This window comes from Orycteropus afer, unplaced genomic scaffold (assembly GCF_000298275.1).
Source record: "Orycteropus afer afer isolate SDZICR_OR568_19922 unplaced genomic scaffold, OryAfe1.0 scaffold00374, whole genome shotgun sequence".
Lineage (NCBI taxonomy): Eukaryota > Metazoa > Chordata > Mammalia > Tubulidentata > Orycteropodidae > Orycteropus > Orycteropus afer.
In genome coordinates this window covers 627,831-654,490 of record NW_006921961.1, presented here as the reverse complement: position 1 = coordinate 654,490, position 26,660 = coordinate 627,831, and the positions used below count along the sequence as shown (strand labels likewise).

Genomic DNA, 26,660 nt, shown 5'->3' with positions numbered 1-26,660 from the left:
CATTTTTCCTGGAACTAACTAAATAAGAATTTACCACATTAAATGTTTATGTGGCCTGTATGTGGGGCATTTGGGCTGCAAAACAGATGGAAAAATCTCCAAATGTATGAACAACTACACTGTGCACATAAAAAGCAAAAACCCCTATTGCTGTTCAATCGACTCCTACTCAGGGCAGCCCCATGTGATACAGATGAGAACTGCTCCATGGGATTGTCTTGGCAGCAATCTTTATGGAAGCAGAGTTCCAGGCCTTTCCTCCCTGGTGCCGCTGGGTGAGCTGCCCACACAAAGCATGCAATAAATGAATTTAAATTTAAAACGACATAAAACCATAACAAAAATGAATCTTGTATTTTCTTCTACAAAGGCCAGAGGTAATTTTAATTTGTAATTCAACAAAGATATTCCTATGTGCAATAAGAAGTTTAAGAAAACAAGGTCCCCAAATTGGCTTTCTAACTCTATCAAGTATCATATCTTCAAATTAAGATTGTTACTAAATTTACTGTATGTAAGTCCCCATAAAGAGAAATTCTTGGGAGCTCTGGTGGCATCGTGCCTAAGGCTTTTGACTGCTAACTAGAAGGCTGGCAGTTCAAACCCATCAGGCACTCCTCAGAAGGAAGACTGGGCAATCTACTTTTCTAGAGATACCACCTCGGAAACCCAAGGAGGGGTTGCTATGAGTCAGAGTGGACTTGAGGGCATTGAGTTTGGTTTTGGTTTTAAAGAGGAATTCTATGCTGCCAGTTTCAAATGGATACTTGGACCAGGAAGGACTGTTAGGCTGGTGGCTTACTCATGAACTCATATCCACTTTTACCAAAGTAGTTAATACCCTTCCACCCAGGAATAGCCAGTAGAGGTACCTGCAGGAAAGTTAGCCCTCTGTTCTATCTACCAGTTACTTCACAGGGTAAGGAGGGAATGTATACTTGCTTTAATGTATTCCACATCTTTATACAGGAGTCCCTGGGTAGTATACATGGTTAATATATTTGGCTGTTAGGTGAAAGGTTGGAGATTTGAATCTACCCAGAAGTGTCTTGGAAGAAAGGCCTGGCAAGCATCTTCTAAAAAATCAGTCACTGAAAACTCTAAGGAGCACAGTTCTACTCTGACACACACAGGGTCACCATGAGGCTGAATCAACTCACTGGCAACTAGTTGGGGTTTTTATGTATCTTTATATTAGGCTTTACATTTTAAGAAGACTTTTTGATATAGTGGTTAAAGCATTCAGCTGCCAACCCAAAGGTCAGTGGTTTGTACTCACCAGCTACTCTGTGAGAGAAAGATGTGTCAGTCTGCTTCAATAAAGATTTACAGTTTTGGAAACTGTATGGGGCAGTTCTATGCTGTCCTATTGGGTCACTATGAGTCAGAATTGATTAAATGGCAATGGGTTTTATTTTTTATATTGGGCTTGATTTAGTCTCAATACAAGAAAACAAATGAATTGTATGGTAGATACATTTACAACAAAAAGAAAAAAATTAGTTGTTGAGGTTGCTTATGTACAACCAAGACCTCACGGATTTCATTTCTTCAATTGGAGGTTCAAGGTCATGGTTTTACGGGACATCCCAGTTAACCGGCCTAATAATGTGTTTAGTGCTTCTGTGCTACCTCTTACTTCGCTGTACAGTGCCCAGGTTCTTAAAAGCTTGCAAGCACCATTCAAAGAACAACAATTGGTCTTTATTTGCCTGGGAAAACAGAGGAAGGAGAGTTAGGAATAGGAGGAGGATATGGAATGTGTGGCTAATTGCCTCCATGAACAACTGCCTCCTTTGCCATGAGACCAGAAGAATTGGATGGTGCCCAGCTACCATTACTGAATATTGTGATCAAAGGTTCTATAGAAGAAACCTGATTAAAAGGGGAAAATGCAGAATGGAATTTCAAATTCTCACAGACTTCAGACTTCCTGGAGCCATGAAGGTTGAATGAACTCCTAAAACTATTGCCCTGAGATAATCTTTAAGCCTTAAACCAAAAAAAATCTCTTGAAGTCTTCTGCAAATCAGATAATTTAGATTAATTAGTAAAAGGGAGGTCCAGTGGTGTAATGCCTAAGGTACTTGACTGGTAAGAGAAAAGCAGCCTGCCTTGAGCATTATGCTGTTTTAAGAACGACCTACATGGGATCAAGCTGACATCACTCAGAGAATAGACAGGGCAGTGAATTTATGTTAATGAGGGAGGATCAACTCAGAAAAGGAAGGAAAGAATGGTTATACAACTGGAAGAATGTAATCAATATCACTAAATGATATGATACATGTATAAACTGTTGAACTGGCTTATGTTTTGCTGTGTTTATCTCAACAACAACATAATAAATAAAATTATATAGTATAAATAAAAAAAACACATGAGAAGTCATTTCTCAGCATCAAAGTTTCTTTTAGACAGGCAATGTTAAAATCAGGCAGAATAGGTCAGAATACTAGAATCTTAACATTTACTTTCTCATCTTGCCACATTGTAAAATAGGGCACAGTGAGACTGTAAGTAATCCATTGGGGTGTGTATGTTTGTGAGTGTCTGAGTGAGTGTGCATGATATATTAAATCAGGAGGTAAAAGCCTTGGTGTCTGGCCATGGCTTTGTCACACCTTCATTACATGACACCAAACAAGTCACTCTACCTCTATGGACCACAGTTTCTTCCCCTGAAAAATCAGAGTACAGAATTCAGCATTTGCTTAAGTCCCTTCCAGTTCTAAAAGTCTATGAATCTGTAAGATGACAGCCATTGAACACAATAAAAAGGAGGCTGAGTAAGGACCAAGGAACATTTAGAAATGTCTTAAGTCTAGGCCAGATTTTGCAAACTAAACTCTGATTGTTGTTGTTGTTGTTATGTGCCGTCGAGTCGGCCCCGACTCATAGCGACCCCTCCTTGGGTTTCCGAGGCAGTATCACTACGGAAGTAGGATTGCCCAACCTTCCTTCCGAGGAGTGGCTGGTGGGTTTGAACCGCCAGCCGTCTGGTTAGCAGGCAAGTGTCTTAGCCACTATGCTACCAGAGCTCCCAAACTCTGATTAATTAAGCCTAATAGGGCCAATGGCTTCACACACTGATAAGTGGGGCTCTGGAACCACCCGCCAACCCCACTATAACTTCAGCAGCTCTAATTTTATCTATTCTGTATATACTAGGGACCCATATAAACTTTTACTTGAAAAAAGTGTCTCATGACAATAACAAAGTTGAAAAACGATTATTTAGAGAAATGTTTCTCAATGTGTGGATTCTGACAACATGTGTCAGATTCCCTTTGAGGATCAACAAAAATGCTGATTTCTAATGTTCTCCTTGGAGCTCTGGTAACATAGTGCCTAAGGCACTTGTCTGCTAACCAGAAGGCTGGCGGTTCAAACCCACCAGCCACTCCTCGGAAGGAAGATGGGGCAATCTACTTTCGTAGTGATACTGCCTCGGAAACCCAAGGAGGGGTCGCTATGAGTCGGATCCGACTCGACGGCACATAACAACAACAACAACAATGTTCTCCTCAGGTCTTCAGGATCAGAACATACGAGGCTAGGACTATTTTCTACATTTTTAGCAACATTCCCAGGTGATTCTTAGACACATTAAAATTTGACAAACACTGACACAAGCAAATAAGAACTTAAGCCAGGAACAAATTTGCTAGAAAACTCATGGAGCTAGTGCCAGACTTCTCAGAAGGCACGAGGTTCACATTTACAAGCAATCAAACTTCAGCCTAAAGGCTCCAAACTGAGATCTAGGAGCAAGCAGCCCCTTAGAGGCCCTAAGCCTCAAGAATAAATAGTAATAATCACTGAAAACAAACAAACAAACAACCTGTTGTCATCAAGCAGATTCCACCTTATCGTGACCTTCAGTGTACTGGATGAGAACTGTGGTGTTCAATGGCTGATTTTCCAGATGATCCCTGGGCGTTTCTTCCAAGGTCCCTATGAGTGGACTCCAACCTCCAACCTTTTGGTTAGCTGCAGAGCACATTTATGATTTGCACTATCCAGGCACTCCCAATTATAGATTCCACTGCCGTCAAGTTGATTCTGTCTCATAGCAACCCTACAGGACAGAGTTGAATTGCCCCATAGGGTTTCCAAGGCTGTAAATCTTTAGGGAAACAGATTGGCACATCTTTTTCCCATGGAGAAGCTAGTGGGTTTGAACTGCTGACCTTTCAGTTAGCAGCCAAATGCTTTAATCACTGTACCACCAGGGCTTCTCAATTATAAATATGCACCTTTAAGTAGCTGGACAATAAGGTGGAAGATAGTTATAAAGTATGCAAAACTACATCAAGGCCAATGTCATAGCACTGATGCCCCAGGCAGGGTAACTGAGGCAGAAAAAGCAGGTAACGTCTTAAAAATAACCATGGGTCTCTTCACCACACAGAGAGAGGATGGTGATAGAATAAATAAAGGGAAAATATGAGCTTTGTGATAGATGGCTATGTTCAAAAGATGATTTTTTAAAATCTTAACATTCAAGAAGTACGATTCCATTTGTATAAAGTATTAAAGAAAGTAAAACTAATTAGGAAATCCCCCTTCAGAAGTGGGGCCAGTGATTGGAAGTGGATACAAGGAAGAATTCTCGGGTTCTGGTGACACGGTGCTGGCTCATGGGTATGTGCAGTGTGAGAGCATCCAGCAAGCTGAGTGTGTTCTTTTCTGTGTTGTTTTGTTGCTGCTGTTGTGTGCTGCTGAGTCAATTCCTAGTCATAACGACCCTACAGGACAGAGTAGAATTGTCCCATAGGGTTTCCAAGGCTGTAATCTTTATGGAATCAGGCTGTCACATCATTCTCCCATATAATGGCTGATGGGTTCAAACCCTAGACCTTTCAGTTAGCAGCCACGGGCTTACTCACTGCACTACCTGAGCTCCTTGCTCTTTCTGTATGCATATTATATTTGAATAAAGAGTTAAAAATATCAAGTAGCTTTATATTTTGTATCTTAATATTTCTTTTTTTTCAGGAAAAAAGTAACAAATTACCTTTCTTTCCCCCCATAAAACCAGATTTTAAGCTCTAATGAGTAAGAGTCCTAGTAGAAACTCTAAGATTTATTATACATTTCATACTTACTCCTACTTTTAGGCCTTAGTTTAAAGGACACTGTAATAAGGAGAACGCACAAACTCAAAAAAGCGACCAATGTTCCCCTATAGTTTCCTAGACTTACCCATTTGAGCCCAACACAAAAGTAAAACCACTAATCCTAACAGAATGGCAACAATCCTGGGATCCTATCAGAGTACAATAACCAAGTCTGTTCATCTAGAATCTACTCCTATTCCTAGAAAAACTTTCCTTTTGGGAGAAAAAACCAAAACACTCCCACAGTAATTCCATACTGTCACCAGTTATAGCAATGGGTAAAGTCACAATTGTATTGAGGCCAGTAAGAGGAAAACAAAGCCATTAAAATATAATGAGAACGCTTTCAAAAATAAAATATTTTTTCAGAAGGGGTTAGGCTGGCCATTCTTTTTCCACTTAATGCATAAAAGACCAAGATTTGTTATACAGATAATGTTCTAGGGGCTTCAGCCTGAACCGCCTCTAGCCTCTATCACCATCAATCACCTCAGAATAAGAAGATATAGCACATTATTCAGGCACCCAGTGCTTGTTCAAGTCCAAGCCATTTCAATGAGAGGTTCCCAACTGTGCTGTGCACCTCCAAGGCCTGGAGCTTTCCGATTTTCTATGAATCATTAGAACATCTCCCAGCCAGTGGTTGAAGTCACCATGGCTCACACAGGCACACTGCCCATGCCCTAAAGAAAGAGTAATGTTTTGAGAACCAATTGGTAGATCATCATTACAGCTAAGCAGTCTTACGCTAAGTCTAAGGTCTATTCCTCAATCCTAAAATAGCAGGAGTAAGACTGGAAGAAAAGCAAATAAACAAAGAAAGCCCTGCTGTACATGAAAATATATCAAACAGCTGCTCCTGAACTAGGCTGTTAGAGTGCCTTGTTGACAGTGACATGCTCAGGCACAGGCGTGAAGCAGCACACCAAGGGACACCACTGAATCCCCTTGAGTTTTTCAATCTTCAGAGAGAAGTATAAGCTTGCTTACAAAAAACACAAGTTTCTATAAGGTAAAAGAAAAAAAAGTAACAACAGCAGCAACGACGATGATAAGGAAAAAGAAAAGAAAGAAATCAAGAATGGGGCCAACAAATGTATAGAAACCAAAGTTTATTAGTGGTTTCCAGAGGTAAGATGGAAGGGGCAATGAGGAGTCATTCTTTAGGAAGTATGAAGTGTCCCATTAATGGCGATGGGAAATTTGGCAGGGATACTAGTGATGGTCACACAACATGACTCATGTAGTTAGCGTCACTGATTTATACGTGTAAAACATGTTGACTCGCTAAATGTTGTATGATATATATTTTGCCACAATAAAAAAAAATAAGCTCTTTATGTACTGCTATGCAAAGATCTCCACAGTATATTATTAAACGAATAAAAAAATGGTGTAGAACAGTATGTAGATCATGCTGTCATTAACAAGAAAAAAAGAATGGGGCCACCAAAGCCCTAGTACAATAGTGTTTTGCGGCATGGGGATAGAAGAGGCACTGCTCAGTCTGGTACAGATACTTATCCAAGCAAACCTCTCTGGGCCACATGATAGTGACTCTCATCATCACTGCAGCTGCTTCTCTTCTCTCATAGGTGAAGGGCCTCATAGGAGAGGGCCTGCTATGGAACCTTATCCCAGCAGAAGGAGAAGAAAGCTGAGAATTTTCTGAGCCTTTCTGAGTCTGACCTCAAAGCACTATAATATCATGACACTCCAATAAAACCCACAGACACTGCAATGTGAGGTCTTCTTTGTGCTCAATAAATAACATACCACAATGTAAGTCACTACTCTGTCTCTAACCCAAGTTTCAGAACTTACATTCACCTACCCACATAATAGCCCCTTCCCTTCTAGTGTCTCCAGGCCCCAGATGCCTTAGAGTCGACTCTGACTCCTGGCAAGCCCATGCAAGGAGTACAAGTGTGCCCCATAGGGTTTCAAATGACCAGTGTCTCAGAAGTAGATTTCCAGGTCTTTCTTCCAAGGAGTCCCTGAGTGGATCTGAACCTCTGACCTTTTGGTTAGCAGCCGAGTGTGTTAACCACCGGCCCCACCCAAGGATTCCCTTCTAATGTTAGATGAGAACAAACTAATACTGGACAGAGGAGAAGGAATGCTTGTGATTCTGTCTTAACTTTCACTAGCATGGGATCTTAAACAAGTAGTGTAGTATTTCTGGACTTCAATGTTTTTTAATTTATAAAATGAAATTGGATTGGCTGGTTTCTATAAATTATAGATAACAAACCCTGATTGACCTATCTCACAAAATTTCTACAAGAATGAGAATAAAGAGAAGCATATAAAAGTTCTTCTTTTATATGGAAACTGTGAAGTGCTACATGAAATAAACTGAAGCATTTACATGCGTCTGAAGTGCTATAATCGTGTTACAAAGTACAACTGTTGGCCTTAAAATATTCATCCAGGTAATTTTAAAAAATGTAACAATCTGCACAGTCCACCAGATACCCCTTACTTGAGCCTCTCAGCAGAGGTGCAAGATGCCACAGAATGTGGAATGCCACAACTGTTAAGTCAGGGACATGGCCAGAGGTGGTAGCAGAGTTGCCCAGTTGGGAAAGAAAAGCAGAGAAACAGCTGCGGTGAGGAGACACAACTAGCCAGGGCAGCCAAATGACTAAACAGACTGTCACACAAAGGGGAGCAAGGGACAAAGCAGTGTGGGACAGAGTCGGAGTATACCTGAAAAGAGAGCAGGTATACTCCGACCATCATCTATAATCCATCTGTAACCTACCCATGATACTACAAGTCCTTGTATTTCCAAGTTGCTTGGTCCTAAAACATGATTGTGTATGTGTGTATACGTAAATACATATTTTTAGAGTTATTATCAGTTCTGAGTTTTCTAAAAAATAAAAATTCTGGTTATATTTTATAAAAAAAAATGTTATTTACAGAGAAGTATTTCTAAGTGATCACAGCGTTAGAATCCTGGGCAGGACAATTCTTTGGTGTATCAGACGGTCCCAACATTACTGGGTATTTAGCGTCCCTGCCCCATCCTCTACATGCTAGCAGCACCCTTCACACACCAATGAAAGATGTCCCACATACTCCAAATGTCCCCCAGGTGGTAGCACCTCTCATTGCCCCCACTGAAAACCACAGTATAAGAAGAAACACCTTTTAAGATTTGTCCTCCTATTTATATCATTCATCAAATAGGATACACCACTAAACTGATTTAAAAAAAAAAAAATCAACTTATTAAAATGAACTGTTTATTTAAAAAATACACAAATAAATTCATAAAATGTATTCTATCTGTGTAATGCAAATATCAGTGTTGAAAGAAACATACTGAAATCAAACAACCAGTGAAGCTCATAGCTAAATGGAATATACCTAAGCTACCATTATTAAATACCATGTAGGGATCAAAACTCTAGTGTAACAAAACTTACAGCAGTGGATGTGTCTGGGAGGATGGGATTTATTGGTACACTCGGGCAACGTTTATCCTTCCTATCCAGACTCTGGAAAATCCTTACTCTTAATCCACATACACACAGAAACAAAGTTTTCCCAGAATCTTTCCTCATGTTCCTAATTCATTTTGCTTTAATTCTTTGTAAACATTCCCCAGGAATACTTTTCTTCTCTGCCTCTTTTTTTCCCCCTCATCTGATTAAGAGAACACAATGGTTAGTTAATCTTGTGGTCTATGTTTTCCTTTTTCTAAACACTACTTAAAATATACATTTCCTGTGAGTAAAAGTCTTCTGGTCTCCAAACATGAACAAGGAAAGGATCTATGTACAACAGAATTTCTAAAAGGTCAAGCCAATGTTTTCACAGACTCCACATAATATTATTCTTTCTTGTCAGCACTCACCAGAACTAAGCTTGAAGCATTTCAGCTCTTAAATGTATACATTTCTTTAGGTCCCATAGTTTTTAAAAGTACAGAGGGTAAAGGCTACCCACCTCTTGCCAAGATCACAAAGAGAAGTGATCACATGTAAGATGGGTGAGTGAACAAAAGAGGAAAGCAGCAAGAGGTGTAGGATATATTCGCCAATGTTTTCTTAAAAGCCATGTTTACCAAACTACAGGTTGTCTATTTGTACTTTTAAAAAATCCCTTTATGCATTGAATGCTTTATTCCCACAAGGCAACATTGCTTTAAGGGATTTTAGACATTTAAATAGGACTTTAAATTATTTCTAGATTATCACGGCCAAGGGTATCACTCATATCTCTGAACGCAGGTTGCGTAACTATTTCCCAGGGTCTCTATTACTCGTCAACCACCTCTCCTGTAAGTACTAAGTGTTTCTTGAAAGTGAAAGAAATGAAGTATCTTTCAAATCCCCAGATAATTCCATGTCCCAAATAAGTAGGAGACTCACTTCTGCAATTAATGGCACTTCCCTGCATATTCCTAAAGAAAAAAAAAAAGGAACCCTGTACTTAATGATTTTAAATGATACAAGTGCATAAAAAAGCAGTATGTTACAGAGTGAGGGTTTTCTAAAAGATTATGCCAATTTGTCCCTTAACTTAAAATTCATGCTGCCATTAGGTATAATTTTAAATAAATTCTACTATCCATTCGATTGCCCAGAGTATCTAGATCTATTTCCAGGATCACAATATTTACTCCTTGACATTATAATACACTTCTTCCCCACCTGCCTTCACGAAGGAACAGTACCAGGGAGGAGTCAGCTTAGCGCTTTCCAGACCACATCCTCTAAGTCAAGGGGCAGCTCTGCAGATTCCTTCCTCACAGGGACCACATATCCATCCTTTCAATCCCCAGGAATGGTTCTCCCTGCTATTCTTGCACCCTTTGATCAAGGTGAGCCCCTTAGTTAACAGGTCCTCACTTGGTGGGAGAGCTTCATCTACCCTCTGGTACCGGCTCACGTCCTGGCGCACTGAAGGTAGTGATCTCAATGGCTGGTGGCCGTTGGCTTGGGAACCTAGGATTAGAGGTAAAAAAACGTTACCTGGGCATCATTTCCCCCTTCAGTGCCCAAACAGTCTTATATGATAAAAACACCTAACATAAATCCTGGGGTTATAGTCTCTTTTCTCTCTTTTGTTTCATTCCATACATGAGGACCCAGAAACAAAAGAAGGGAGTAAGACTGAATCCTTAGTCCTAAGAGGGCCCTGTAGAACAAGGAAATCCATCTTCCACATCCATCCCCCTCCCATCTCTGTCCTGTCCTCATGACTTCCCCACTGCGCCTGGTCCTGGCCATACACTAATTTACTAATGCTTTAGGGTCACAACAATGGGGTAAAAGAAAGTAAAAAGAGGAAGAGGAGGGGGAGAAGGAAAAAAGAAGATAGTCTAAGAAGAAAAATAAATTACAGAGTAAGAAATTTTTTTCTGATTTTGGAGTCTCTGCTATTTAAGCATATGAAACTATCCTTTGATTTTTAATGCATCTATAACAAGAATATTTTAAAAGAATCATCTAGCCAGCCATATTCATTGAGTCAAAAATACAAATTTTATGTGTAAATTTGCATCTTCAGACACTAAAACTTATGCAACAAGTGTCCAGCAAGTGTCAGAATGTACCGTTTAATGCAGTTGACACGTCTCATGCTGCAGAAGGCAAAAATAATACATTCAATGCAAAGCACATACTGATCTTCTATTTTGTGTAAGGAATAACTTAAGGTGTTCCTGATAACCTCTTCAGATTACACTCAGGCTGAAGCTGGCAGCCTGTTCTCGCTTTGCGTCTGCAAACACAGGCCTCAATAGAGATTCAATCTTTTAAGTCTGGAGACTGCTACCTGATAGGCTGAAAAATGCCTCTTAATTGAAAAATAAAACAAAAGAGAGGACTGAATGCGGACTCTACCTATCCGAATGCAGACTGTGGCCACCTTCTAGCTCTGTGGATGATGAAGTCCCTCAGACTCCTCAGTTCTGAAATCAGAGGTCTGATTGAGAAGAAGGGCTTTAAGTACCTACCATTCTCTACCCAGTTCCTCCTGTTCCTTGCCCTGTTTTCAATATTGGCCCTCCTCTTCTTTTTACTCTATGTTTTGCTAGTTGTTGGAACCCAAGGTAAAGAATTCAGATAACATATGACCAGCACTACAATTTACAATGAGGGACAAAAGCACAGACTTCTCTTTGAGCAGGTTTGTTTGAGTCAAGAGCCATACTGTCTTCCACATCCTACCTCCAATAGCACCCTCCTCCTCCTGGGCAGCGGCCCCTTCACAAGTGCCTTGGGCATCCCCAGTGTCACCCTCTTCTTGACGCTGGTTCTCAGCAGCAGCAGCAGCTCCCTCCAGGCTCCCCCTCCGCTGCCAGACCTCCCCTATCTCCTGTTGGTCAGGCAAAGTGGCCAATTCTGCCGCTGGTCTTTCCTCCTCCCCACTGGGGACCTGCACCACAGGTAAAGAACCGGGAGTGCATACGGAATCCTGTGACCCTTCGGCAGGGCCACCGCTGGTGGGCTCTGCTGCACAGGCTCCATCTTCTTCCTCCTGAGAAGAAAAAGCTGGGGTTTCAGGAAACCGTGCACTCTCAAGAGAGGAGCAGCGTGTCTCCACTGAAGAAAGCTGTGTAGTAACACTCTCATTGCAAGAGCTGTCAGCACCTTCCAGGTCACTCTCTCCCTCGGGCCTGGTGCTGGCCTCGCTCACACTCTCTGTCCTGGCAGGGTCACTGGGCTCTGTTTCAGAGGACACTTGGGAAGGCTCAGACCCCTGATCAAGGGACTCAGTCTCACTGACAGCTCTTCGGCTCCCCCCTGACGTATCAGAAGTCCCTGTGTCTGCCCCACTTATGGGCTGATCCACCTCTTGAGAGCCACATAATTCACTGCTGCCCTGGTCAGCACTTGGCTGAGACTCTGGGACATTTTCATTTTCATCTGGGACTGGGCCTGAGGGTAAGGAGCTATCTGCAAGCTCTGGAAGATTTTCTGGCTTATCCTCAAAGGAAGTGGCTTCATTGGTGGAGGCCTCTTCATTCTCAATTGGGTTGTCTTCTGGCTTTGTCTGAGATGCCAAGCTCCCATCATCAGCTCCTGATGCCCTGCTAAACATTATTAATCCACCTTCGTCCTCCAAGGAAGATGGATAACCCAGGTCTTGCTGAAACTCATGATCTTCTTCATCTGAGTCGATATGAAGCATTGCGTTGAGTCTTGTGTCAGTGGGAAAACTACTCCTTAGTTTTGGAGAGGCTCCCACGGACCTCTCTGAGCAGGTAGCTGCTCCTGGCCTGGAATGGCCATTATGTTCAATAGCATCTAAATAATCATTGAGTGAATCCTGACGTCCTCGGGGAGGTGAGGTCCTTGAAGAAGTAGAGGTTAATTCCTCCGTGTCTATTTCTAGAGTGGAGCTAGTCCTAAAAGAATGTTTGGGGGTCCCATCAGCAGTACTTTCCTCAGACACTGGTCCATTGGAACACGTTGGGCTGTCATGGTGGCCCCCTGGCATGTCCTCATCATCAGAAGGGCTTCCTAGGTCTCCGTTCACAGAATTGACTCCAAGTATTGTGCCCACAGCTTCTGCAGAAGCATCTGAATGAGAAACCAGCGTTAAAAAAGCAAGAAAGAAAGAAATCGTAATGACAAATTAACTTCTTATGTCCTATTCTTTTGCCACCAATCCATTCAAAGAATTCAGATCTCTCATTGAGGCCTCCTTACATCTACTGACTTGCTCAGATTCACCACCCATTACAACTAAACGAGTATATCTCTAGTCAGTTTGGTGTAAGAGGTATACAAGTATATACTGCTGAGAAATCTACAGCCCAGTTTCAAAGTACAGGCATAAACCTAAGAGAGACTGTTTCGATAAACAGTTTTTTCATATCCACTTCAAAAACGTCAGCAGGTAATCGTTTGACAGCTACTGTATTTCAAGAATGGTACACAAATTCAATTCTATTCAAAGGTAAACTGAAATCTGAGTGAGATTTAATGCTTTTCCTACAGCCATATTTACAAAGACATCTCACCTTCATGAACAGAAGATGTAACCTCCACTTTAAACTGGAGGTACCCACTCACGTGGTCAGCTGGGAGCCTTCTGCCAAGGTTGTAGCTGAGCATTTGATCACTGCAAGAGGAGAAAGGGTTCTTTCATTCTTACTACACTGGTGCCAGCCTTTACCGTCTCCCCATAGGTCACTCCCCAAACCCAGTATATTTCTCTTAAAGCTTTCAGACTCATAATTAATAAAAGAAAATAAGAAAATAAAAAGCTCACAGCTTATTTATTTATTTATTTAAGAAAATAAAAGGCTCACGGCTTTTTCAGCCCAACAGAATGCTATTCATTCATTTGCACAAATTAACACAGTATTATTACAGGTATACCTCAGAAATATTGCAGGTTCAGTTCCAGACCACTGCAACAAAACGAGTATCACAATAAAGTAAGTCATACAATTTTTTGCTTTCCCAATGCATCTAAAAGTTATGTTTACATTATACTCTATTCAGTGTAAAATAGTGTTATGAAAATACTGTGAGAATTACTGCAATGTGACACAGAAGACACAAAGTGAGCACATGTTGTTGGAAAAATGGCACCAATAGACGTGCTTCATGCTGGTTTGCCATAAACTTTCAATTTGTAAAAAATGCTTTAGCTGTGAAGCACAACAGAATGAGGTATGCCTGTATATGATCTTTTCTAAGGCCACTGATTGGCTCTGTCACTGGTTAGGGTGACTGGGGAAAAGCATTTTGAAGGTCACCACAGAGCTGTGAAAGCTAGTTTTAGCTGTGTTTTGACTCAGGTATAAAGGCATAGAAGGGCTGGCTCCTGAGCATTTAACACAATAGGAATCTGGTTCTAAAAGGACACTTGTAGGTAAGCATTTACACAATGGCAGGAGGGCACTGTGCTGACTCTGAGGACAGGGGAGCTGGGAGTGAAGAGGGAAGGACATTAGCCCTGGCCCTGTAGGTGGAGCAGGCTACTGAACCACTCCTTCTTTACTAGTAAGGTAAGGAGGCTGGAGCTGTTTGCTCTCACTACTGGTAAGCCCAGGAGCTCTGGTAGCATAGTGCCTAAGGCACTTGACTGCTAACCAGAAGGCTGGTGGTTCAAACCCACCAGCCACTCCTCGGAAGGAAGGCTGGGCAATCCTACTTCCGTAATGATACTGCCTCGGAAACCCAAGGAGGGGTCGCTATGAGTCGGGGTCAACTCGACGGCAAATAACAACAAGAACAACAACTGGTAAACCTGGGCTATCCTTTGACTCTCAGGTGGCTTGTGAGTGACACTGATGGAATGTTTGGAGAAACTAGACTTGTGCTGCATTAGGGTGATGTGGTCACATCCGAAGGCATGCTGGGTAGAGGGGGGCAGACAAGGCCTGCCCAGTTTCCACCTCTGCCTTGGCCCTCAAGCAAGGGATGTTGGCCTCCTCAATGATAGGTTTGCTTGTCGATCTCAATTCTGTGCTTATTTACTAAAGTCAAATACAATGATTTCATTTTCTGGTATGCAAGTAACTTGCTCAGAATCAAATGACTTACTTTTAATTAAAGAAAATAATCAAAAGGCTAATAGCACACATCATACCATCTCTGCTCTTGCACTGTCCTCTACTGGCCATTTCAGAAGGAAAAACGTCCAGTTCAGAGCCTCTAGTCAGCTGTTATTCTACATGTATTTTGCTGTTCTTCTCTACTCCTCAGTACAGTTCTAAATAGATGCTGTCTGTTTTATGGAGCATATACTAAAGTAAAATTCTTGCAAGAATTTCTTTAAACAATAAGATTATGTCCTTTAATCTTTTACTTGTTGTAAATTCCTTATGACTTCTTCTAACTTCATAGCAAGATTTTCTTAAACATTGAGTTTCCTTTACCTTTCTCTTTTTCTTTCATCACATCAACTTTCTGATATGTTGTTCTTGATTGATACTTTTAAAATATTTTTCCCCAAAATTGAGTGTTTGTGGTGTGCCAAGTACATTCTGCTGAGATCCTCTGGTAACCCTGTGAGGTAGGTGGTGCCCATTTTCTACAGGAGAAAACTAGGGTGTAGGAGGCTAAGTAATGTGCTCATAGTCAGACGAATGCACAGATGTCCAGACCAGGAGGAGAGCACAGACCCATCTCTGCAGAAGCCCCCACTCTGCAGTCACTCTGTCAGGACCTCACCTTACGTTGTTCTCAGTAATTCCAGGCTGCTTTCAGTAACATGCATGTTAATGATACACATTTATCCATGGCTCACCTTAATGTGATTGCTGAATATTTTTTCTACTTAAAATGATATTTCAAAAAAAATCATTATAAAACCCCAAACCCACTGCCATTAAGCAAATTCTGACTCATAGTGACCTGACAGGATAGAGTAGAACTGGCCCAAAGGGTTTCTAAGGCTGTAATCTTTACAGAAGCAGACCGCCACATCTTTCTTCCATGGAGCGAATGGTGGGTTGGAATCACTGACCTTTTGATTAGCAGATAAGCACTTTAACCACTGTGCCACCAAGGCTCCTATTACACATTTTAAGTATTTTAATGTTTTTACATTATGTTGTTGTTGTTGTTGTTATGTGCTGTCAAATTGGACCCAACTATAGCGACCCCTCCTTGGGTTTCCGAGGTAGTATCACTATGGAAGTAGATTGCCCCATCTTCATTGTAATAAGGGTTATAATCTACATAATAGCAGGGGTGTCTTTTTCTCCTCACCACTATTCCTAGCACTGATACACAAAGGTACTCAATATTTGTCCATAATGCGTGAACCAGGAGCTCTGGTAGCATAGTGCCTAAGACACTTGACTGCTAACCAGAAGGCTGGCGGTTCAAATCCACCAGCCGCTTCTCAGAAGGAAGATGGGGCAATCTACTTCCATAGTGATACTGCCTCAGAAACACAAGGAGGGGTCGCTATGAGTCGGGTCCAACTTGATGCACAACAACAACAACAACAACAATGCATGAACCCAGAAACAAACTGAGTGGACCTTCTCTCAACATTGCTGTTCCCCACCCATCTCTCTAGACAGACTGCCTTCAGATAATAAAATAATTTCTTTGTCAAAAATAACAAACTGACCCCCTCACCAGCTTCCTGGTCAATAAAAACAAAGCAATAGTGCTAATACTGAGTATGTGTATAGGTGATGATTTTAGCTAGGAAATACATGTTGCACAAGAACTGTAAGAGAAGGGCTGCATCAGTCTGTTTTGCACACTAGCACATCTCCAATGCCCAACTCAGAGCTTGACATGTAGTAAACCAAAAAAACCTAACTCACTGCCGTAGTCATTTTCAACTCATAGAAACCCCTCCTTGGGCTTCCGAAGTGGTATCTCTACAGAAATAAATAGATTGCCCAATCTTCCTTCCAAGGAGTGGCTGGTGGGTTTGAACCACCAGCCTTCTGGGTTTTTTTTGACATGTAGTAGGCACCCAAAATAAATATTTGTTGAATAATTAAAAAATGAGACCTCACTTAGAAAAAGAATTTTAATGGGTGTTAGTGCTGCTCATTAACTACAGTGACAAGACACGCAGTTCAACCATGAACCCTATATGGATATAGGAAACGCCTGTTGTCAGTCAATTCTAGCCAAGAGTTTCATCCTTCACTAACGGCCTGTTGGGGGCTCACGTGCTCTCGTGATCTTGTCCAGTCGTGTCCCACCTCCAGTCCTGCCCTTCTATATGATATAATATTATTATGAGGAATAAATGCCAAAGAGCTCTTAATATCTGAGTTACTCTGTCATTAACATAATCAGAGGAATCAGAGGAATTGACAAAGCATGGAAGAGTGATGAGATTTCTGGAAAGAAAGCAGGCTACTCTCTTAACAAATGTCACACCTGAACAGGTATTCTCATAGTCTGTTATTAGCGAGGAGTTCTAGCTGTGCTATAAAACCTCACACTGTAAAAGCTCAACTAAAGAGAACTGGGTACTACTACACACATAAACAATGAAAATCAATGTTTTTCAAGATGCATAAATTATCTGATGGGAACATTAATCAGTTCAGAAATTTATATAAATATACATTTATATGTCAATAGGTGATATGCTAATATGCATCTTTCTTATTTAATTAAAAAATCCCTAAGTATTTATATCAGGTAATACTCAATCCACTTTTAATGAAATATTTCATAATTCTGCTATTTTATAAATTTATGCTAGACTTCTTTCCAGTACACAGGACATCCATGACTGGCAGTTCTCTGGATGTCCAGCTCTTCAACAGACTAAATGAGAAGCTAGGAAGTAATCAACAACTTTAAGCACTGACAAGTTTTTTTTTTTTTTTTTTCTTCCTGATCATTCTTATTGGCATACATACCTTGACACCTCTACCATGTGTCATATATATTATACAAATTATATTGTTATAATTATATAAATGAAAATGATATATATAATATTATATTCCCTATGGTTAATTCTCACTCTCTATAACCTTTCATTTTCTAGAAAAGCTAAACAATTTTTCCAACATCTTAATTATCATTGCTGCTGTTGCTGCTGCTGCTACAATTCCTGCTGCCACTGCTACGAGTCCTGCTGCCACTGCTACTACTAGCACTTTTACCATACATTCGTAATAGGCTTGCTACATTGAGAAAATTACAAAATAAGATGTCCCTTCAATGTTCCCTTATAGCACTATTGTTACTGAGTTTGTAATGACCATGTAAAAATACATTTAACATTTACAATAAGGGATGGAAGCATGTTATGATTTCTTAATTACTTTACTCCCAACCAGGACAGCTAGTGACATAGTGCCTAAGGCATTTGACTGCTAACCAGAAGGCTGGTAGTTCAAACCCACAGCCACTCCCTGGAAGGAAGATTGGGCAATCTACTTCCGTAGCGATACCACCTCGGAAATCCAAGGAGGAGTCGCTATCAATCAAAATTGCCTCAATGGCGGTGAGTTTCGTTTTTATGGCTTATTCACAGCTAACACAAAGCTCACAGAAAGAAATCAGACATGAAATCACATTTGAAAATTCAGTGAGTAAAGTTTAGTTGGCTAAATGAACACACATGCTAGGAGCTCTACTACAATACTCTTCAGAGTTTAGGTTTCCTTTCAAATAGCTCTGGTGACGTAGTGCCAAAAGCATCTGACTGCTAACCAGAAGGCTGGCAGTTCAAACCCACCAGACACTCCTTGGGAGAAGGATTGGGCTATCTACATCTGTAGTGATACTCCCTTGGAAACCCAAGGAGGGGTCACTGTGAGTCAGAAACCACTCGACAGCAGTGAGTTTGGTTTTTGTTTGTTTGTTTTTCAAATAGCTCTAAAATAAATTTTTCTAGAGTAAAAGTTCTCTGGATAGGATTAATCAGGATAAGGTAGGTATCAACCTTACACCTGAATTCTGCTCTAAAGGTTTTACAGAAAGATTTCAAGATATGCAATAACAATTTAACATTGAGATTTGACACTAAATTACTAATGGTAGGCACATCTTAGAAAAGCTAAAGATACAAAAAAAAAAAAAAAAGAAAAGATACATAATGAAAACAAACTACTTTCTGTTTTTTGTCCAGCCTACTTTAATAAGTATAACCCAAACCTACTGCCAGAGTTGATTCCAACTCTTAGTGACCTCATAGGATAAAGCAGAAGGGCCCTGTGGTGTTTTCAAGGCTGTAAATCTTTATGGAAGCTAATAAGTTGAAATGCACTTTTATTTTCAAAAGATGTGTGTAACCACTTTTATCAGTAAGAAGAATTCTGGGACCACAGTTGCTAATCTTAACACTATCCCCAAAGGTAAGAGCTGATTACCCGATGGCCTGCCGCTCCAGCAGCCTCTGGACTGGGATGGTTAGTTTCCCCAGAAAACGCTTGATGATAGGACGGCTCTTGGCAAATTTGTCTTTAATTTCAATTTCTAAGACATCAGTCAGAAGTGCAAAAAATGAGTATTTCTGGAAAACAAAACAAAAGCCCAGGTAGGTTGATTCAAAAGAAAGACCAATATTGTAGAATTATATCATTTTATTATTATAGGAAATGTTATCTCTTAAATCCTAATGACATACAGAGTCCAAACTGCTGGAAATATCTGCAGCTATTGTTAATCCTTTATTCACTCAGAATCCTGATCATTCATGACTAAAAACGGTAGTCAAGGATCTGTATTACAAAAGAAGTCTCATTGGTCAATTATCCATTCCTTCCTAGCTCAACTGTTTTAGGAGATGTTATCAAATATTAAGTTATACAGAATACAATTTTAGGTAAAAAGAAAATTATAAAAACACAAACCCACTGCCATCGAGATGATTCTGACCATAGTGGCCACAATTTGGTTTCCAATGTAAATCTTTACAGAAGTAGACTGCCCCATCTCCCTTCTGCAGAGCAGCTAGTGGGTCTGAACCACTAACCTTCCAGTTGGCAGTCAAATGCCTTAGGCACTATGCCACCAGAGCTCCTTACAATTTCAGTACTTACTACATTTACTATATCTTAGTTCTTTAAAATTTAATATCCTATTATAGTTTAGATTAATCACACTGATAAGCCACAATTTTAATTCCTAATGTTATGGGAGCTCTGGTAGCATAGTGGCTAAGGCACTTGACTGCTAACCAGAAGGCTGGCGGTTCAAACCCACCAGCCACTCCTCGGAAGGAAGGTTGGGCAATCCTACTTCCGTAGTGATACTGCCTCGGAAACCCAAGGAGGGGTCACTATGAGTCAGGTGTGACTCGATGGTACACAACAACAACAACAACAATGTTATGGGATTTTGAAGTTGTAAAACATAGTTTAAAATACTTCTTCACTTAGTGATTAAAATAGGAACAGCTATTACTATGGTTCCCTGATAACTGTAAGATAAAACACTGCTTAAATGAAATTATTACTTAAATTTAAAGGGCAGTGGGATAATTTCTTCTGGGATAGAAAAATAAAAGTACAAGGTTAAGATAGGCTTTGCTGTCTTATGGATTGGAGATTAATAAGGATATATAATAAGTATGAAGAGCTTTATACATGGATATAAAAGATATAAAATAAATATAGAGGGCCTTACCCATTTACAAAGACTTTCACATATATTACCTTCACTGTACCTTTACAGAGATAAAGACTTCCTTTTAGAGATGAGGATCTCAGGATAAGTAAATGATGGAGCCAGGAATCTAATCTAAATCATTTTACTCCTTCCATGAGAGTATTCATGTAACAACAAAGATGTGAATAGTGCTAGCTAGCTTTACATTTAAATTACACTGAACTTATTTAGACAAAACACAGTTCTCCCAAGGCTCACACAGTTTGGCAGTTTGCTTAATGGCAAATGCACTCACTTAGAATAAGGAGTCCCCTGGTGGTGCAAATAGGTAAGCACTGGGCTGCTAAAGGGGAAGTTACAGGTTTGAAGCCACCCAGAGGTACCTAAGACAAAAGGCCTGCTGATCTGCTTGTAAAAAACCAACTATGGAAAACCATCTGGAGCACAGCTGTCCTCTGACACACGAGGTCACCAGGAGCTGGAACCGAACTGACAGCAAGTGGACTGAGGATAAGGAAGCTGAGATTTAGCCCAATCTCTGCCTGTAAATAGCTAGAGTCTCATCAACCCTTTAAGCCTGTTTCTTAATCACAATAATTTATGATAATAATTTTGTCTATTATATCCACCAATGAGGCTTATACTGATAACAAGGTCAAGACCTTTGTAAATATAAAATGTTAGGAAAACAAATGTATTACACTTATTATTATATCTACCATGTTCCATCTACAGCTCATATTGAGATTTATTTCACTTTTTTGACACTTCCAACTGTGTTACATCTAGTAGTATGTCTTTAAAAGTCATTTACCATATGGGATCACAGCATATTTTTAAACCAGGTGTAAGAATAAATGCAATATTCATCCACTTAAATAATAATATAAATTACCCAAGAGAAACATTTTGCTGTGTTAACACCCACTGTCATTGAAATAATTCAACTCACAGTGATCCTACAGGACAGAGTAGAACTTCCCCATAAGGTTGCAAAGGCTGTTAATTTTACAGAAGCAGACTGACACATCTTTCTCCCGCAGAGTGAATGATGGGTTCCAACCGTAGGCCTTTTGGTTAGCAACTGAGCACTTAACCACTGTGCCAACTGGCCTTAGGACACCTCAGATAGCTATATCTTTTCTCCAAGTGGTTTATAGCTCCAGATTGATCTCCCTCTCCAATGAAATATTTCTATAATTCTATGAGAACACATTGTTGTCATTCAACATTTAGGGTGTGAGTTAATTAATTGTGTAACTCATAAGCCAATGACGGTATACACAGCAACCCCTCCTTGGGTTTCCAAGGTGGTATCACTATGGAAGTAGATTGCCCAACCTTCCTTCTGAGGACTGGCTTGTGGGTTGGAACTGCCAGCCTTCTGGTTAGCAGTCACATGTCTTAGGCACTACGCCACCAGAGCTCCTATTTTAACACAAGTCTATGGAATTTGCCTGGGAGTCCTCAGACAGGGAGAGCTCATGATTTGCTCAGTAGGTAAGTCCTTCTTTGACTTTACATAGTTTTAATGAGAAAATCTTTCTCTTGGTTCCACTGAAATAGTGCACTACAATGATTGGTAGTTGTCAAGAAGTCTAAAATAAAACCAACCAACACAATCTGGCTTCACCAGGGAAGAAGACTCTTTGAATGGCTCATCTAATTAACAGAAATCCAGAAATCCATAAAACATTTACTAAGGCTCTTAGGGAGAGAAATTCCTTTAATATGTATTGAATATATGCTAGAAGAAAATGTCGATATTCTGAACACAGACAGGATCAATTACTATTGATTTTCCTCTTGCCCCAGACTCCAATATAGTTTAGCAACACATTGCTACTAATCCTATCTTTATTTAACATCTAGATATTTTGCTCATCATGGATCTTTTGCAATACTTTTAATGATATATTAAAATACTGTTTATCTTGTTTTACTAAATTTTTGGTGCTCTTATAAACAACGCACCTGAGGTGAGCACCTCACTCATATCACCCAAGGCCTGGCCCTGGCTAGAAGGGAATATCTCATTCTTATTGTACCCTATTTCTAACAGAACCCCTAGAGATTTCAGCCAACTTGCCCACACCTATCAAGGGCCCAAAGATGCCCAGAGGCCAGAGAAAAGAGATGAACTCATTAGACTTCCTAACTGTCAAAAAGAAGACCCCTTACCTCTCGATGCCAAATTGGATTAGTGGTGTTACTGATGATAGTGGACCTTCTCTCCTGCCCATGGTGGGCACAGGTGGGGAAACTGCTCTTCTTACCTGGCTGGATGGACATCTTAAGATATGGATCAGGATTGAAGAACATGCCTTTCTTTAGCCCAACTGCCCTAAGATCTTTAAGGAGAGAGAGAGAGAGAGAAAGAGAGAGAGGGAAAGAGAGAGAGAGAAAGAGAGAGAGATAAGGGGGAGAAAGAAGGTAGAGAGGAAAAAAAGGGAGGGAGAGATCCACATATCCTGATTAGAACAAGCAGCTCAATGACAATTTGTTTCTAAATAACCACACAGGTAGCTCTAAACAGAAACTACGTAAAACAATAATAAAGTTACTCACACGATGACTTCTTAGATAAGTGAGGGCAATCAGGTTATTACATAAGTGAGGACAATGAGGTTATGGCAGTAATTCCAGCAGGAGGGTCTCCTAACAGGCCATAGAAATGAAGTCATATTTTTTCCACTGTCTCATATGCCTAAATTTTTCCTGAGAACACCTTTGATTCCAACGTGTGCATCTTCACTACCTTCTCCTATGACAACTGTAGTTTGGTAGCTGACATTTCAGCTAGTCTTGAGAGAAATCTTAATAAACAGTTTATTAACAAAAGAAAACCAACATGTTCCTTCATTAATCTTCCACATACATGTATGAAATGGGTTTAAACTAAGTTTAAAAGCTGACGAGTGAACAAACTGGGTTGAAAGTAGTACAACATTACTTTGAAATTTTAGAGCACATTCATTTGTCTCACATTTAAAATGTCAAATATATTCCAAAAATGTGATGGATATTGGGGGAGGGGGAGAAGACCAGAAATATTCCAAAATTTGAATGTTATCTGTCATTTTATATAACCATGAGGTTGCTTTTTGAATAGTATAGTAACTTAAATATTTGATGAAAATCCTATAACTCATCTTGTTGTTTCACACTACATGAGTTGCTGAAATCCTGCATAAAGTCTATTAGTGAGAAGAGTGGCACTGCTAAAAATGGCCAGGCTATGGGATACGAAAGAGTCAGGAAATAAAGCTGGCTCCACTGGGTTCCCCATTCTTCCAAAGAGGATCCATTTGAATAAAGTAGGACTAGGAGCTGAGCAATCTTGAAAGCTTCCGGAAAGAAAATGGTTTCTAGATAACCTCATATTATCATGTTCAGTCTATAGAGGTTCTAAACACTGATTCAGACAGAAATTGTACAGATGGCCCCGGAACCTTCAAAGACCTTTGGATTGCACACATCAGCTGGGGAGCAAACTCCGTATTGTTGTTGTTAGGTGTTGTCAAGTCAATTTTGACTCATACAGACCCCATATGACAGAGAACTGCTCTACAGGGTTTTCTAGGCTATAATCTTTATAGGAACAGATCACCAGATCTTTTCTCCCATGGATCCACTGGCAAATGTGAACCACCAACTTTTCACTTAGCAGTCAAGTGCTTTAACCATTGAGCCACAAGGGCTCCTAAACTCTTAAGGCCCAAAACCAAAACCACTGCCATCAAGTTGATTACAGTGAACCTATAAGACAGAGTAGAACTGCCCCATAGGGTATCCAATGCTGTAATCTTTGCAGTAGCTGACTGTCACATTTTTCTCCCCCAGCTTTCTGGTTAATAGCTGAGGCTATAACCACTGTGCAACCAGAGCTCCTTAAACATCGTGTGACCATAAGTTATAGGATGTCACTAGGGTCATCCCATGGAAGGCCATTTTGAAAATACAAGGTCTTTCTTAGAATGACAGAAATGGTCTAGGGTTATCCGTGTCTTCTAGGGAGCACTCCCTGGAGGCAGCACAGCAGTGACACAGAGGAACTCATGGCCCAGATATATGTGATGAAAACAGATGAGGACTATCTAAAGCTACATATGCAGGCAAAAGGAGCACTTAATAAATCAGCAAAGGCTGAACAATCCAACCAAGAAGACCTTATGTAAAGAACACCACATGGAATATAGTAAGGTCTTTGATCAGAAAACCAGCAGGAGAAGGGAAGAAGGAGAAAGAATTAGGCAGGCACTTCAGAGGAGCTGCTGTAGTCTCATTAGCCTCACAACCCTCATTCCTGGCTCTTCATAAACTATGTAGTCATTTTTAATGCAACATTTGCATTTCACTGCCAACTTATAATGCTACATGTTTCCACTTGGCTTTATTTAGCATGAAGTCACTTTAGGAGGAAAATGCAATTTACACATTTATATCCTTGCCCTTTTTTATTATGCTCACCTAGACTCAAAGAAAAATGCTGTTCTTTAGATATTAAATCTACTTTCAAACAAGGGACTTTTCCACAGTAAATGAGGAGTAACATGTAGAGAAATGGCTACCAATGCACACCTTTGCTGATTTTAAACCATGCAGTACCCCCTTGTTCTGTTCTAACAACTGCCTCTTGGTCATGTACAGGTTGCTCATGAGTACAATTAAATGTTCTGGAATTCCCATTCTTTGTAATGTTTTCCATAATTTGTTAGGATCCGCACAGTCAACTGCCTTTGCACAGTCAACAAAACACAGGTATTCTCTGCTTTCAGCCAAGATCTATCTGACATGAGCAATGATATTCTTCATTCCATTCCCTCTTCTGAATCCAGCTGGAATTTCTGGCAGTTCCCTGTCAATTGTCAATACACTGCTGCAACTATTTTGAATTATCTTCAGTAAATTTTACTTGTATGTAATACTAATGATATTTTTGATAATTTCCACATTCTATTGGCTCACCTTTCTTTGGAATGGGCACAAATATCAATCTCTTCCAATCTCTTCGGTTGGCCAGGTAGCTATCTTGCAAATTTCTTGGCATAAACGAGTAAGTGCCTCCAACGCTACGTCCATTTCTTGAAACATCTTAATGGGTATTCTGTCAAGTCAATCCCTACAGCCCTGTTTTCTGTCAATTCCTTCAGTGCAGCTGGGGCTTCTTTCTTCAATACCATCGATTCTTGATCACATGCTACCTCCTGAATTGTTGAACACTCAACAATTCTTTTTGGTAGAGTGACTCTGTGCATTTATTTATCTTCTTACTTATTTTAAAATTTTAATTGTGATTTGAATGTAAATTTACAAAGGAGATTCGTTTTACTCTCAATAGCTCATGCATATTTGGTTTAATGGCCCCATTACAATCCCAACAATAAAAAGCTCTCTTCCCATCCCCTCCCTGTGACTACCCTTTCCCTTTGCCCTTCTTATCTATGCATTCCATCATCTGTCCAGCTTTCTCTCTGTGCAAATGCTACCCTTCTGATGTCTCATGGTTGACTGATCTAAGGGGTGCATCTCCTTGGGGTAGGTGTTCCACTTGTAAGCCTTTCTGCTATTTGGCTGAGAGCTAATCCACAGAAGTGAGTGCAGTTCCAGGACTTAAAGATAACATCTTCTTTTGATGCTTCCTGCATTATTCAGTATTTTGCCCATAGGAATCCTTCAATATTGCAACTTGAGGCTTGAATTTTTTCTTTAGTTCTTTCTGCTTGAAAGATGCTGAGTTGTTCTTCCTGTCCACCATGGGTGACCCTGATGGTATTTGGAATACCAATGGCTTTGCTTCCAGCAAGCTACCACAGTACAACAAACTGACAGATGAGTGGTGGTCTGAGTTACTATGGCTGGCTAATTGTTCCCTACCAGAGATTCTGTATCTGCTGGCCCTCCAGACTCTGAGGGTCTAAGGCACTGGTTGCAACTGGAAATGTTTTCAGATAATGAACTTATTGAAGTAGTACTATAGGCAGTAGTACTTCTAAAGCCCTAAGCTCTGGTGGCACAATGCCTGAGGCATTTGCCTGCTAACCAGAAGGTTGGCAGTTCAAACTCACTAGTCACTCTACAGAAGGAAGATAGGGCAATCTACTTCGGTAAAGATTTACCGCTTTGGAAATCAAATAGGGGTCACTATGGCACTGAGTGTAGTTTTCGGTTGTTTTTTTTTTTTTTGGTAAGAATTCCAAATAAAACATGTTTATCGGCCAAATTTGAATCATAAGCTACCAGTCTACAACATTGGGATTCACCAGAGCACTGAAGCAACAAAAGCTTTCATAATAAACAATCTCAGATGAAGGGAAAAGAAACACGCAACAACAGTCAGAGATTTTCACAACCATGGACAAGTAACGACTAATGTGCTCACTCTCTTCACTTGTGCTAATTACACATTGTGTAAATGTCTTTTTTCAAGATCAGGTCTTCTAATTCTCTTGAGAAACTGTTTTCATTCATGACATTTTTTGTAGTCAAGGAAAGTGGATCTCATTTAAAT

General features: G+C 40.2%; 1 protein-coding gene across 1 annotated transcript in view; it reads right to left on the bottom strand.

The window, feature by feature from the left end:
• Positions 1-26,660, bottom strand: part of HECW2 (HECT, C2 and WW domain containing E3 ubiquitin protein ligase 2) — a 288,426-nt gene that overhangs the window by 152,108 nt on the left and 109,658 nt on the right. The window contains exons 5-9 of the mRNA XM_007953146.2: positions 22,331-22,500; positions 18,910-19,052; positions 13,111-13,211; positions 11,312-12,667; positions 9,989-10,084 (exon numbers count right to left, since the gene is read on the bottom strand). Of these exons, the coding sequence (XP_007951337.1) occupies positions 9,989-10,084; positions 11,312-12,667; positions 13,111-13,211; positions 18,910-19,052; positions 22,331-22,500 (1,866 nt within the window). The remainder of the gene's footprint in view (positions 1-9,988; positions 10,085-11,311; positions 12,668-13,110; positions 13,212-18,909; positions 19,053-22,330; positions 22,501-26,660) is intronic.